At 41.9% G+C, this 15886-nt stretch overlaps 2 protein-coding genes across 3 annotated transcripts; one reads left to right on the top strand and one right to left on the bottom strand.

The window, feature by feature from the left end:
- Nucleotides 1-3320: 3320 nt before the first annotated feature.
- pdzk1 (PDZ domain containing 1) lies at nt 3321-9767 on the top strand. Of its 2 annotated transcripts, none has more exons than XM_042077849.1 (10): nt 3321-3465; nt 5019-5239; nt 5754-5967; nt 6138-6274; nt 6430-6625; nt 7013-7209; nt 7586-7831; nt 8279-8587; nt 8642-8731; nt 9110-9767. In XM_042077849.1, exons 2-10 carry the CDS (start codon nt 5033-5035, stop codon nt 9161-9163), a joined length of 1650 nt encoding a protein of 549 aa, XP_041933783.1. In that variant the 5' UTR covers nt 3321-3465; nt 5019-5032; the 3' UTR covers nt 9164-9767. The 2 variants fall into 2 exon arrangements, with proteins under 2 accessions (XP_041933783.1, XP_041933782.1); XM_042077848.1 differs by having other exon boundaries at nt 8279-8593.
- A 94-nt stretch (nt 9768-9861) lies between these two features.
- On the bottom strand, nt 9862-15347 carry si:ch73-390b10.2 (Golgi pH regulator). The gene is made up of 14 exons (XM_042077861.1): nt 15141-15347; nt 14938-14997; nt 14679-14782; nt 14473-14579; nt 14152-14253; nt 13748-13868; nt 13511-13591; nt 13203-13312; nt 12882-12970; nt 11864-11956; nt 11659-11754; nt 11352-11441; nt 11091-11156; nt 9862-10932 (listed from the first exon to the last, which is right to left on the bottom strand). Exons 1-14 carry the CDS (start codon nt 15180-15182, stop codon nt 10726-10728), a joined length of 1368 nt encoding a protein of 455 aa, XP_041933795.1. The 5' UTR covers nt 15183-15347; the 3' UTR covers nt 9862-10725.
- Between the last annotated feature and the right edge of the window lie 539 nt (nt 15348-15886).

The raw sequence follows: 15886 nt of genomic DNA, 5'->3' as shown, positions 1-15886 counted from the left end.
GCCTAACATGGATGGAAATGTCAAAATATATACATATTTGCATATATTTTAAGCAGTTTTGCCTAATACTAAATTCAGCCTTGATATGAAATTAAGAATATATACAGTGTGCGTTTATTTATCACTACTATCCAAAGAAAAGCTTTACAAATATCCAGAGCCGGACAGTAACGGAGTACATTTACTTGAGTACAGTACTTGAGTACAATTTTGAGGGATCTGTACTTTACTTGAGTATCATTTTTGGGAAGTACTCATGACTTTACTCAAGTACATTTGAGAGGCAAATATTGTACTCTTTACTCCACTACATTTCTATCCATAACTGTGAGTACCCGATACTTATAAATAATAATAAATAAAAATCTCGGAAACCCTCAATTTGTTGTTTCCCTCTCAAACGTGATTGGATTGTGCAGGCGCCACTGATTGGGACAGCCTATCAGCAATCACCTTCAGCTGTCCGCCAAAGTCAACTCCATGGTCAACTCCATGGTTATTTAGATAAGAGACGAAATCATGGACGAAACAATGGATGAAGACGCAGCAGGTCCATCCCGGGAATGTGCCAACCTGTGGCCCCACCTCGCCAGACTATTTCAATTTTCTGAACAAGTTAATGATAGTTTTCGCTTCAAGTGTTTCAATTACAAAATAGTATTTTGTATTTGAAATACGTGTTTTAAACACATGTATTAGAAATACTGCCCATCCCTGGCAACATGGTAAAAAGATGAAAATGACTTGATTTTACTTTCAATTCCTTTTACATTCTCCAAGGTATTAACATTAACATTTTTCATAACTTCATGTAGGACGTTTCTGTAAATGTAAGCACTGTGGCAGTGGTAATGCAATATTTAGAACATGTAGGCTACTCTTGTACTCTTGATACTCAAGTACTTTTTTTAAAAAACAAGTACTTCAGTACTTTTACTTAAAGGGACACCAGGCAACGTTTTCGTGTTAATTAATCATCTTCGTAAGTTGGTATATAGTTAAATGACTCATTACAGGGCGAATAAAGACTCTCTCGCCCGCCCCTACTGCCTGTAAGAAGAATATCCCACTTGCAAGTTCGGTGTGTCCTACCCGCCGACCGAAGCAGGATCAGTTTACATCCTGCATACAGCACAGAGGCAGGCTAACGAAACTCTAGCGATTGTTGCAAACGTGTATAATGGCAGAGCCGGTGAAGAAGCAGCGAAAACCCTTGACGGAAGATGCAAAGAAAAGCAAAAAAGCTTCAGACCGAGCGAGGGGGAGTTTCGTAGAGAAAAAGCATCAAGCTTGCCTGGTGTCCCTTTAAGTAGACATCTGACTGTTGTACTTTTACTTGTACTTAAGTAAAATTTAGCAAAGGGTATCTGTACTTTTACTCAAGTAATGAAGCTGTGTACTCTGTCCGCCTCTGCAAATATCACATTACTAAATATGCATGCGGGGACAATACTCTGAGCATTGTAGATACAAATTTGCCAGATGACTGGTCCATGTCAGAGGACACATCCTCAGGCCGAGGACGGGTCGAGGTAGATGGAACCAGCGTTATCCACCAAAGACCAGTTCTTAGCCAGCTCTGACCAAGGCATTTAGGCTCCCCCACGTCAGAGGCAGAACTGAGGGTAAAAACACACGCAATTACCCATAACCACATACTGGAGTTCATTTGTGTTTTCAACAGACCTCCACTACATGTGAGAACTGGATGTGAAAAAAAAAAAACCTTATTGTCCCACTGTTTTCCCTGGCTTTTCACACACTCTCTGCGTGGAATACACTGTGTATTTAGGATTATTAGATAATTAATTAACACAGTGTTCTCCATCCTTAAAGAGGCACAGATGTATATTTAAATTGGTTTACATGTTTAAATGTATGTATAAAAAGATAAATAATCATAGAAATGATTCACTAAACACCACACTAAACAAAACATGCATTTTCATGAAAGAGAAGACTATGACTAAGCGCAAAGCGCTTTGGGTGCCTTGATAAAGCGCTATATTTGGTCAAAAAGAGGAAAGGCTTGTTACTCTCCTGGACATAAAAGGGTTCAAAGCAAAGGATGCTGTTAAAAATCTTGGTGTCAAAATTGACAGTGATGTAAATTTCAACAGCCACATGAAAGCAATCACCTTAAAAAAACACCTTGCCAAACTTAGAGGTCTGATGTCAAAACATGACTTAGAAAAACTCATTGATGCATTTATCTCCAGCAGGGTTGATTACTGCAATTTTTGACCTTTAATTAACCAGGAAAAAAAGAACACATTGGGATTGTTATCCCTTTTTCAAGAACAACTAGCTTGATAGAACTGATTAAGGAATGCCTTAAACTCTATTAATGAGATGAAGGACTCCGGTTTCTGTTACTGCAGTTTGTTCCATGCAACTGGAGCACTGTAACTAAAGGCTGCCTTGCCAAACTCTGAACTTACTGCAGGAACATCAAACAGAAATATACAGGTACATTACATTATTAATAATAATAATAACAATAATAGCTATGCAGGGCTGCTAGAGTGTAAATTGTACATTGTATTACCAGTTACCAGTAAAAGTGCAGACATAAAAAGTAAGGTGACCAATAATTGCCTTGTATACAAGAATCAACCAGTGCATTTCTCTTTGTACATAAAAAGAAGGCCAACAAACCATATCATGCAGTACACTGATGAGTGGAGTAATTTGCACACATTATGAATATCAGTGTTGAGTGATATACAAATCACCGAGTTACAAATTCTGAATCTGTCGTTTAATTATTCTGCCTTGTATATTTAATGTTTTCTTTTTAATTATTATGTACTTTACTTTTTAAACTACGTTTAACTATTATGCTATTATGCCCTTTAATGCTTTTATTTACTTTTACTCTTTGCTTTTCCTTATGTAAAGCACATTGAATGACACCTAATAATAACATAATCCTGCCATGACATGACTTGCCTTGCCTTGCCTTGCCTTGCCTTGACTTGACTTGACTTGACTTGACTTGACTTGACTTGACTTGACTTGACCTGCCTTGACTTCACTTGCCTTGCCTTGCCTTGCCTTGCTTCGCCTCGACTTGACTTATATAAATGCAAGTTGTTTGTGTTGTTGTCTTCCATCTAGGAAGCTGACGCACTTCACTGGCATCGGGGCAACAGCACAGGGCCTGGCTGGTGAGAGCCTCATGTCAGTAATAGCCCATCCCAGCTGAAGGGTCTCACCTTTGCCCCCAAACATGGAGCCGTGGAAGCATGGGTTTATGATTCTGTCCTCATAAGAAGAGTGGAGATCCCACTAATACAGTCACACTCTGGGCCCGTAGTGAGAAGTGCGGTTGAATAACTCAGCCTTTAACTCCACCTTTGGCCTGTCAAAGTCCCCTGTGCGCGGTCTCACACACGTAGATAACACCTGGGTGGGACAGGTGACAACCTCCTTCAGTCCGGGACACGGTCAGAGCAGGAGCTGGTGAGTACTCCTCTTGGATGTGTCCAGCAGTGTAAATAAAGGATGAGAGTGTGTGTGTGTGATGTTATGCATTGTGTGCCTGATGTGATACATTTCATTCTGATTTATCAAGGATGTCACGCTTAGGGAAAGACAGGGGAGGAGAAATATATATGGTATATATTTATATACGGTATATATTTTGTCAGCCAGACTTAAATAAACTGTAGATGCATCTAGAATGGGAACCTTTTGTCATGTTAATTTGTAATTTGTCATGTTAATGCTATATACAGTATATTAGTGCCAATGAATTTTCGTGGAATAGCAGTGTTTTGAAACATTATCCATCGTCATAGTTTCCATTGTTTTACCATTTTTCATATGTATAATACACAGAGATACAGCTGTGCACTTTAACATTGAATTAATTAGTTATTTGCATGGACTATAAATAAGGTTTGTTTTTTTCTGAGTGCAATAATCTTATTTCAAAGCATACAGGATACTGTACAATGGTAGATACACCAGGGGCTGTGTACTGTATATGCCAGATAAATACATATTAGGACTTTGATGCAAAAACAAAAGTTCTTCAACGCTATGAATAAGGCAAACTTGTATCCATCAAAGAAGAGGCTTAGCAGAGTGGCAGTGATTCACTCTTGCACAATCCGTGGAAAGCTGCGATGTGACACAATGCAGGATTTTTTTTTATAGTGGAGACAAAGTACATGCATCATATTCTCTGTTGCACTTTGGCATAACACCTCAGGGAGAGAGAGAGAGAGAGAGAGGGAGAACACAGCACATGTGACGTTAACTATTAACGAGCCTCGAGTTAAATGTTTTCTCAGATTGTCAGCAGGTTCCAGTCTAGTTAAACCCGTTAGCCCTATGATGTGCTGCTAATGTGTGCGCGTGCTGGTGAGGCTGATAACAGTCGGAGGCATCCACGGGCCTACTCCCAAGGCCAGGGGCCCATAAAAATGCTACATAACGAGGGTTCCCTCCAAGGCCTGTTGATGTTTACAGCCTTCCTAGATTAAGTGTATACCAACACTGCTGTTGTGGCAGAAAGACAAGCATAGACAAGGTTGGCTGACATCTACACTGTACAAAATATCAGTAACTGCAGGTGGCAACTATTTTATGCCTCTATTGATTTCATTATATACATATTGACACAAAAGAGTTGAAGGAATAATAATGGCACCCATAATGTATATTTCCTTCATGTATATTTTTCCTGATGTAACCTGTTGGGCGGTGTAGTATATTGCCCATGGAATATTGGTGATAACATGTACCATAAAATCATTTAACACTCATGAAATTATAGGAGGTTTGATAAGATAGAGTACCTTGCCTAATATAAAGAGACATAAAAAGACTCCAACAAAGAGAGCAAAGAAGCAGGTAAGAGACAAGATTGAACTCTACAACACATATATTATAAAGATAATGAAAGGGAGAGAGAGATTAAATAGAAAAAGAGAAAAATAAAGTGAAAATAAAAAAAACCTTCATTGCACGGTGCACGGTGCATTAAAGCAGAGTGTTGGGATTTTCAGCCAGGTGAGAAAAGATGGCTGGGATCAAACCACGGGTGATTGTCCTGTCCAAGCGCGACGGCCAGACCTTCGGGTTCTTCCTGCGCGTGGAGAAAGATGAGGAGGGCCACCTAATCCGCAGCCTGGACATGGGCGGCCCAGCAGAGCTCGCCGGCCTCAAGGACGGAGACCGCATCATCAGGGTCAATGGCGTCTTCGTCGACAACACAGAGCATGCTCAGGTAGGCTTCTCCTTCGGAGGATGAGAGTACCTGCTAATAGAGAAGATCATCAGACATCTGCAGTGGTTAGCATAAGCCCCAAATATAGGGGTAAAGATAGTGTTGAAAAGATCATCATTTCTACTGGCTACTGTATATTTTAATGTCTGATTCTTGAAGAACCAGCTTCAGTAAATAGGAGCAGGTACAACTGAGGTAGTAATGTTCTTCACTAGTAACAGAGATTTTGTTGAGGACTTGTCCTCATTCTACGACATTATGGCCTTACATAGTGTGTCCTGGGTTTGTATAAAGCTCTGTGTTTCATCAGCCTCCGACACCTCCTTTTCCCCTAGTCTCCCTCTCTTTTTCTGAGGTCATGGGGAGTTTATCTGGAAGACAAACACACTGTGACTGAGTAGAGTTCACTGGGACTATAAAAAATGTTCAACAAATGGAATTATACAAAGTCTCCAAAGTGCGTCTGCGAAGGTGGAAGTGGTTCATGCTGCTGGCTGGCGTTTCTGTTTTGAAGGTTGCAGATCTGGTGAGGAAGAGTGGGATGTCGGTGACATTCCATGTCCTCAGCGAGGCTGCGTACAAACAGGCCAAAGAGGAGGGATGGGACCTGGCAGAGATACCACGCCAGATCGCCGTGAACGGGGTCGCCGGCTCTAGCTCCAAGCCCAAACTATGTTACCTCACCAAGTCCACGGCGGGTTTTGGCTTCTCCCTTAAGAGTGTGAAAGGCAAGAAAAAGATGGACTGTGATTCCTTAGAGCTCAGAAATGTTTGGGCTAGATTTACTGCTGCACAGTAAATAAATAAATACATAAATAAATAAATAAAAACTAAACTAGCTTTAACACCCTGTAAGGCTTTAATGGTAAATGAGTCTGTGTTCCCTTTTGATTTTCAGGGCAGAGTGGTGTGTTCATGATGGACGTTTCCCGTGGCGGCTCAGCTGATACTGCAGGTGTGAAGGAGAATGACCGCCTTGTGGAGGTCAACGGGGAGAATGTTGAGAATTCCAACCATGAACAAGTCGTGGAGAAGGTACATGAATATCATATCCCTCACTGTGTCATTTATGAACACCATATATAGTTACTAAATATGTTTCAAGAATATTTCAACAAATAGACCTGCTCATTTTCTGGTTGGTAGGCCTATCAATGGCAAGTCCTAAAGTGCTGTCTTGTGGTTGGCAGGTGAAAGCCTCAGGCAGCAATGTCATGTTCCTACTGGTGGACGCCGACACAGACAGATTCTACAAAAACAAACAGATCCGCTTGGGACCCGGCCTCGCCACAGTCAAGCACCTCCCCCACAAGCCCCGTATCGCCGAGCTGACCAAAGGCTCCGACGGCTACGGCTTCTTCCTCAGGAAAGAACCCAAAATGGCAGGTGAGCCTGAGGTGTCAAAGATTTTGCTGTCGTATGATTTCACGTTTTGGTCTGTGAAAACATGAATGCTATTAGAGGACATTAGAGGTGTCACTAGAGGTGAGTTTGGTGGCAGTAGGCTAATCCATTAATTCCCCACACTCAGTGCCAAACTGAGAGTTTGATTAATTCATTCCATTCCATTCCAGTGTGTTGATTAAATAGAGTTACACTTATGTAAGTGAGAGGTTGATAAAGTGTGCTTTATTGATACCCGAGCACATTATTTATCCCCAAAGGCACTGCACAGCAATGGGTGCAATGGAGGTTAATCGCATTGCCGTTTCCTTTGAATTTTCCACAGAGCTGTCGTTGGGTCACTCAGCTGAACTCTCTCTGTCCTCACAGGTCACTACGTCAAGGACATAGACCGTGGCAGCCCCGCAGAGAGGGCTGGCCTGAAAGAAATGGACCGGCTGGTTGCCGTGGCAGGGGAGGAGGTGGGCCAGTGCACGCACGACCAGGTGGTGGACAAGATCCGGCAGGAAGGAGACAAATGCTGCCTCCTGGTGGTGGACGCCGTGACAGACAAGATGTACAAACTGGTGAGAGAGAGGGGGGGGGGGGAGAGAGAGAGAGATGTACAAACTGGTGAGTGGGTGAGAGAGAGAGAGAAAGAGAGAGAGAGAGAGGGAGAGAGAGAGAGAGAGAGAGAGAGAGATGGAACACAGAAGATTGCTGGCTATACCACAGAATAACTGGGAAAAAATACAGGATATATCTGGGACAAATGATGATTCTTACCTGATAATAATACTTAATTTGAAAAAAAAAAAAAAATCTACTGAGGTGAATAACTGTTATAGCATATTTCATACACTGTAAGTATATAAGTGCAGTACATAAAGTGCTTGTTTAAGACATTCAGCACATTGCCATCATTACATACACCATATGCCATGGTTTGATTGTCTTCTGCAGGGTAAAGCCTCCCCTCTCCTCTTCTGGGAGGAAACTCGGGCTTCCGCAGCCAGCCAACCTGAGCCAACCAAAAAGCCAGAGCCCCGCCTTGCTACACCTCCACCCAGCCCCATACCCACAAAAGCACCAGCACCAGCACCAGCAGAGGACTATAAACCTAAACTATGCCAGCTTGTGAAGACCGCCTCCGGTTTTGGCTTCCATCTCAACGGCATCCAGGGTGTGCCTGGGCAGTACATCAAAGAGGTGCTGTAGCGCTTACACACAGTGGCGTCATATGGACGCCAGTCTAAAAGCACAGGCTGTCCATCTCTCTGACTGAAGTCTGATAGAATGTTTCATCTGTTTTGTTTGTGTTTTTATGAGCATCATCATCATGCCCCATGTGTATCATTCCTAAACACATTTGTTTCACTGTGGGCGTCTGTTACAGATTTCAGTTTGCCAAGAGCGATTTTCCACCATATGGATCATTAAAGCAGACCATACTCTGAGTTTCCAAAAGATTTACACCAATAACAGTCATAAAATGCAGAAGCTCATTAGTTTCCCATAGCAGTGTGTTTGGATTTTTAGCAACTCATTACTAATCAGCAGTGAAAACTTACATACCGCACCCAAGTCTCCACAGGCTTGCTTCCTAGCTCTGCACACCTGTCCATGTGAGCTAATGTAGCCTATCTACGCCCACAGGTGGTGAGGGGTGGAGCTGCAGACAAGGCCGGTGTGGAGGAGGATGACATCGTGGTGGAGGTGAACGATGTGAACGTGGAGAAGAGCTCCCATGAGGAGGTGGTGGAGATGATCCGTGGCACGGGCAACACACTGCGCCTCCTTTTGGCCGGAAGGAGCGCTTACGACCACCTGAAAGCCACTGGCGTGGCCGTCACCCTCGCGCTGCTGGGCCTGGAAGCGCCCAGGGCGCCCAGCCCAAAGCTCCCGGAGGTGAGGGAAGAGGAGGAGGAGGAGGAGGAGAAGAAGATGAAAGAGGTGAGGACAGAAGAGAAGGAGAAGGAAAAGAAAGCAGAGGAGGAGAAGGAAGAGAAAGCAGAGGAGGAGAAGGAAGAGAAAGCAGAGGAGGAGAAGGAAGAGAGAGCAGAGGAGGCTGCCAGGCCTGATACACCAGCGAGCGAGCCACGCGCCAGGGTGAGTGGGTTCACTAACACAACATGCATTTAGACCCTAACACTCTAAATGACCACCACACTGGTGTCATAAGGGCGCTTACGCGTCTGCATACTTCACAACCTACTATATTCCTCATTACTCTTGTTGAAGTTGTTAGTCTATACTAGAGATGGCTGTCCATACACTTAATGATAGCACAGTGCATTTTCACATTTGATTTGCACAAGGGCTCCCAACTTTAGGGATGTACGTAACAGCAATATCTCAGCTCAACATTACAGATTTTTGTGTAATCAGTGTTACTGAAGTAGTTCCTCGTGTAGTGATTTAGGTTCTGTTGGCAGATGTTTTTCTTTCATCTTCTGAACCTTCACATTATTTTTGTTTCTTTTCCAGACACCATCGGTATCATCTTCATCTTCCAACAGTAGTTTTGATGAACAACTTTAAAGTCATTGTAATGCTATAAATGTTACTATTGCTTAATTTCCTTTATTTGTTCATTACACACATTGACTAGTGGGTCCTAGTGGGTCCTTAGAAGTATTGTGCAACAGGTTTCCCCTTAACACAATACTGAGCAGTAATTCTAAACTTGGTTAGGTTCTACTAATGTTGTACTAAGTACTGATAAGCTTCACATATAGGGCAGATGTCAAATGAAAATGTTCATTTAAGTAGATGTATTCACTTATAGGGACATGTAATCTGATCAGTTATGCCCTGTCAAGATAACACTATTAATAATAAGCTTGATTGCAATACAAATTGCAACACTTATCACTGTAGTAACATTTTAGTAAATGTTATCAGTTTGCTGCATCATATGAGCTGACCATAGCAATCACATGAGGAGATGGATGATGACCACAAAAAAAAAAGAAATACTGGACATTGAACTGGTGCCAAAAGACTGTTTGTGATCTCAACATCCCTGAGGAAAGTTTGTCAGGACAGTCTTGTGAGATGTTGACTGACCTCTGTAGGTGTTCTATTGTTGTGATGAATGCTATGTTGGTGAATTAAACTGCCTTCCTGGCAATCAGTGAATGTTCTACAGACTTGATCCAGAATTTAACAAAGATGTGTAATTATTTGATTACACATCAGGTGAATGTTCTACAGACATTAACAGACTTGATCCAGAATTTAACAAAGACATATTTATTTGTCTCAGAGGTGACATAATATAAAAAAATGACCACCCAAACATCACTTTTTTAATATTTAACTGCAACATGTCATGATCACTTAAGTCTTAAAATCGCAATTTATCTAAGTTGACTCTATTTCAAAAAACAAAATATACAATTATAGAGTAACTGGCAACTGATACAGAGCCAGTGTTATAAACTCTGAAATGAAGTTCCTCGTTGCAGTTTAAAGGCAGAAATAAGAAAAAAAGAACACTTACTGGGCCAGTTTCCCCTTTCAAACTGGTCAAAATGAACCTCTCCAAACAAAAAATCTCAACAGCTTTTTGAAAACATCATCTGACCTTACTGGAGACATCATCAGAATGTTCACGTTCCTAGTGCAATGAACCCCAAGAGAACACTGGGATCAGTAGTCTATGCTGAGACCATGATGGCTGCATTTAAAAACCAGGGTGGATTTTTGGTGTTTACTGTAAGGACTGGTGTGATTTCATGGTTACGTTATGAGTTAAGGCTTGAAGCTATTGATGCCAGTTGTATGTGTGCGGAACCTGGCCCGCATCTGCCAATCAGTACTGTAGATACCACCTCACAGGAAATAACCCAAAACAAATGCATTCGTATTAAACTGGTGACAATGTCACCTGCTTTCCCAAATCAAATTAATTATGTTTTGTAAACCCTCACAAATCCCTGACCAACCCGTACACAGCTCATCACTGAATGAAGCAGTGAAATCCCCTGTGTGTTGGCCGACTTATCAATCCACACCTACATCACAAGTGGGACTCTTCATTTAACGCCACAGTCACGTACACGAAAAACAAACTAAATTGAAATAAAAACGTGGCGATGTCACAGAGTCATGTGCTTCTCGGGGGCCTGTTTGTGAGCGAGATAGAGGAAGAGGATGCTGGAGAGGGCGCTGACCAGGAAGATGACGTCAAACCAACGGTGGTAGAAATTAAACTGCAGCTCCCCCAGGACCTCGGTGACGATGCTCCGGTACTCCAGCGGCATACTCATGCGCATGAGCAACACGGACGATACAAAGTACATGCCCTGTGAGAGGACAAAAAAGCACCGTGAGGGGAAATGAGAGCTGAAAACAATGGACCGCACACTGTTTTTTTCTTAAGTAAAAGTAAAGTCATAACAGTAGTCATGAAAGTCATAAAAGTCATAATCAACCACAACACTTTGATTAAGCAAAGTCTTACCATGATTTGAGCCAGAACAAGCACGATTACATTTGAGGATTTGCTACTTGAGATAGCATAGAAGAACTGCAGACAGAAGCATGAGAACAGGTTAGTACACATGCCATATTCCTACCTCTCCATTTCCTGTCCACTTTTACCGAACTATTTTAAGTCCCTTATAATACATAGAACAACACAAGTTTAATACATAGAATTTGCACAGAGCAACTGACAAGTTGAGGTGATGTACAGGCAGTCATGTGAAGCGGTGAGGCCAACCTTAGTGAGGGTGATGAGCAGGCCTCGTATGGAGGTGACAATGATGATCCCCACCAGGATGAATGAGATATGCTGGGACCAAAACTTTACCTGGAGGTCAAAGGAGTGACAAAGTTAGTGTGTGTGTGTGTGTGTGTGTGTGTGTGTGTGTGTGTGCATGAGTGCGTGAGTGCGTATGTATGTGTACCAAATCTTGGGGTAACAAGCCTGTTTTGATGAATGACTTCTGCCCAGAGGGAAAATATTTAACCAATATTGTCACCTATGCGTGTATGTGTGTGTCTACTGTATGTGTGTGTGTGCTTACATCAAATTGGATACCAAGGTAGTTCACAGTAATTTCAATTCCTCTGGTTACAGGGTCAGTTTTGCCCACACGGTCAAACACTATGTTGATTGTGGCCTGAAAAAGACAAACAGCACAGGGCATGCTAAGTCGCAATACTGTCGCAAATATATTTCAGTGCACTCATAACACTTCATAATGGCTTCATAATGACCAAACTTCTCACCATAAATATCTTCCAAACACAATAGATAGAGAAGAAGTAGCCCAAGAAGTTGAAGTACTTTCCCTGAAACGTCTTTGAGTATTCTATTCGCTCCTAAAGAAGGAGGAAGAGGGGGAAAGATGAATGTTAAATCATTCTGATTTTCTTTTTGTTGCCTTAAGCCAGTGTTTCCCAAACTGTGTGCTGCCGCGTCATCCTGGTGTGCCGTGGGGGCTGCGTAGGTGTGCGCCACAGGAAAATATCGTATCAGTGTTGATTCATAACACTTTGCTCACGATTGTAGGTTACTGAAATCACATTTCATGAAATTGCTTCTAAATTGTGTTTGATCTGCATTACTTTTGCACATTCGTCCATCTTTCGTGATACCATTATGTATCGTATTACATACATAATATTACATACATTTTGTGACTATGTAAAAGCCTGGATTCAGTATATTGCTCTCTGCTTCTTGTCCTGTATGTGGAGAGATGTACTACCCTGCTGAAAAAAACAGCAAGGAACCAGCTGCTGGTAGCTGGTTTTAGCTGGTCTTTGCTGGTTTTCTGCCAGCTATTGCTGGTCTTTGATGGTTTAGCTGGTTAGCCCACCAGGTTGGCATGCTGACATGACCATCTGAGGAAGCTGTTCATGCTGGTGTGACCAGCCTGTCATGTGGGATACACCTGGTGTTAGATGGTCATGCTGGTTTGCTAGAATAACCAACATAAGCTGGCATGGCCAGTAAAAACCAGCAATGTAGACCAGCAACACCAACTAAAATGACCAGCTTGAGGTGGTACAAAACCAGCTAAATTACCATCATAAGCTGGGTAAACCAGCTGAAGGTATGCTTTCGCCAGAGTTTTGCTGGTCTAGCTGGTCAACCATCATAGGGTAGTCAAACAAGCTGGTCAACCAGCAAACCACCTTAAGCTGGTCAGGCTGTTTTTTTCAGCAGGGTAGTGACAAAAGTACTGCTGAACTTTCTGTGTATGGCATCTATTTTCTGTGTGTGTGTGTGTGTGTGTGTAACCTTGGTGGCCTGGAGATCCACTGTCTCAAGGAAGAGCTGTCGACTAAGCTCCTCTAAAGCATCCACCTCCTGCTGAATCACCGACAGATCTGAAGATAACCGGTCAAGGAAATATAATACATACTGGCACATTTACATATTCTTCTGCTGGATGCCCGTATATGCAGATTCAGACAGCTGGTAAAAACAAACTTTCAAAAACATTCAAAAACACACAACCCTATATCCTTTGTCTTACACAAACACTCACACACACACACACACACACACACACACACACACACACACACACACACACACACACACACACACACAGGATACTCTCGCTTCCTGTTGGAGATGAGGTGACACTTTTGATCATCCCCCAGAATCCAGTCTGTTTGTTTTGGTCCTCTCCGCGCTGGAACATCTGTCGCCTTGTCATAGCAATCCTACACCATGGCAACCAGAACAGAATCACGGATACCGTATTCAAAAATGTCTTACAGTACAATAATTGGACTCCTTTTTTTAACTGACCCCTTCACATTTTGCACTGTGCAGATATATTTGTGCTTATGTCTCTCTCTTAGTCAACCGTCTGCTTTTTGAAAGGCAATGTGAATTACATTTCGCCCTCACATCCTTACCGTTTCTTTTTACTGACAATCATGTCCATGGTCTGAAGTAGTCTTCTCTCCAAAGCCAAGATGTCGCTGTCTGTCACATTACTACATACGGAGACACACACATTTCAAACAGCTGAGTCAAACAGACCTCCACATTTAAGCAGCAACAAAGAACAATAATCTATCTTCAGTGTACATACTTTAGAACATTTAGCACTTGTGCTGATACTATGTGAGTGCATGTGTGTAGGCACTCACCGCAGGAAGTAAGACATGTAGGTATACGGGCAGTTGACAGCACCAAAGCCAGATAGCAGAGCCATAAGGGTGACGCCTATCACCCCAACTCGACTAATGAGCTGCTCAATAGACAGGATCCCTGAGTGATTAAAGTACAAAGATCATAATCCACATCAAATCAAATATAACTTCAAATCCTACACTGAGCACACAGGGAAAATAATAATAATAATAATAATAATAATAATCAATTATAATAATAATTTTCCAGCTTTTACAAATTCATTCAACAAAAACTGTGTTAAAAACCAGTTGCTTACAAAGCAAGTAATGTTATCCATGTCTCGATGTGCTGTAAGCCTACATGTAACAAGCTTGCCACTTCCAACAACAATAATATCTTCTGCAGAATGAGAGCTCACCATGTTTAGGGCTGAGGATAGGAAAGGGATCCCCCAGTTTCCAGAAGAAATACATAAATGTGAACCATACCATACAGGCGAAGAGAAGCTTCTGTCTCTGCACTGAAAAAGAAGCACAATACTGTAGGTGATCTGTAGCTGTGATTCTTACATGCCCGAGTTTGAATGTGTTTTTCTTTGGACTTCACTATGTATTTTGTGTGTGTGTGTGTGTGTGTGTGTGTGTGTGTGTGTGTGTGTGTGTGTGTGTCTGAGAGAGGGGTGTCCTATGGGAACATGCTTGTTACTTGCCAATATGTATAGTAGAGGAAGTATACTTACAGAGTCGTATGTTGCTGACAATGTAGTAACCAATGTAGAAAGGCACCACAAATATGAGTACAAGCAAAATCACATAAAGGTTTAATTTCCAGTGGAAATATCTTGACCTGCAGACGAAGTGACAATCCAATTGAATTAGATGATGGTAGGCCTGCTACAGTGTATGAAAACATTGCTTGTATCTTTTCATGCTGTTCCCCACTTACGTGCTACTTAGAGCTCCCAGGATTTCAAATATGATTAACTCGAACATTGTGCAAGAGAAGGCGAAAGTGACTGAAAACACCACCTGGACGACATACTGTCGGACCTAGAAATCACATGATTGCCTGTTACTGCAAATGTCACAAAGATATCGTTATTGCTAAAGCTCAAAACTATTGCATGTGCTGTAAAAGAGAACGTTATGCAACTGAATAAAGGACATGATCTGAGACTCATGACAACACCTGCACCATAAGTTACCTCATAATCTTTGAATAATTGTCGCATGAAGAAAAGCCAGCCGAAACCAAAGAACAACACCTAGAGAGATGAAACGGTCCGTTGTTAAACATGCTTCTCGACAAAAGTGATTTTACGAAAGGGATACGTGAAGAACACAGCAGCATAGTGAAGTTAGCTTGCTAGTTGGCTAACTGCTACAGCAGAAACAACCGGGTACTTGCCTGGGAGGTGAACATGATCACTGAGTCTACGAAGAAAGACATGTTTTATAGACTATGCACAAGTTATAACGTGGGGAATTAACTTTGTTTAGAAACTATGATAATATTTGTGATGTGTGTCCTTCTAAATCAACTGCATAATGCCGTGATCAAGATACCATTACGCTCCAGGTTTGTTACTGAGCTGTCAACTTCCAAAATTGTAAGACGTCATCATTGGGGACGTAAACTGCTTACAGTGTAGGATTTCCGTCGCATAGATATGACATTTAGGACACGCTCGAACCAAAGTAGAAACTGAGACATTAGGAGTTAAAACAGTTTAATTACAATTAACAAATGATTTTACAGCAGTTTTTGCATTGTATTTTCATGTATATTTACATTTTGTTTTATTATACGCATTTTGTACTTCATATAACCCAGTGTAGAAACTAGTAACGTCTTCAAAACAGCAGGGGGCAGTCAAACCTTATAAAATTGATAAAGCTCTGTACAACTCAAGCAGTAAATTACAAATGGACGAGCACTCCTTTAGTCTCATACAATCTGTGAGAGATTTGTAGGTTAGGTGTTGATATTTTTGTTATTCAGCCAGTGTTCCCGGGTCTGGTGGACCCAGGGGCAGTCTTAACATAGAGGCATAGGCCTAGGTAGGCGGCTACTTGGGGGCCCCAACCAACCTCAAAAAGAAAAAGAAAAAGGCCCTTATCATCATGCACGCTTTAAAAGCATGGTAAATTGTA

The sequence above is a fragment of the Alosa sapidissima genome, chromosome 2, assembly GCF_018492685.1.
Source record: "Alosa sapidissima isolate fAloSap1 chromosome 2, fAloSap1.pri, whole genome shotgun sequence".
In the NCBI taxonomy this organism is placed as follows: domain Eukaryota; kingdom Metazoa; phylum Chordata; class Actinopteri; order Clupeiformes; family Clupeidae; genus Alosa; species Alosa sapidissima.
Note: the sequence above shows the minus strand (reverse complement) of the source record. Positions and strands in the feature narration are given on the sequence as shown.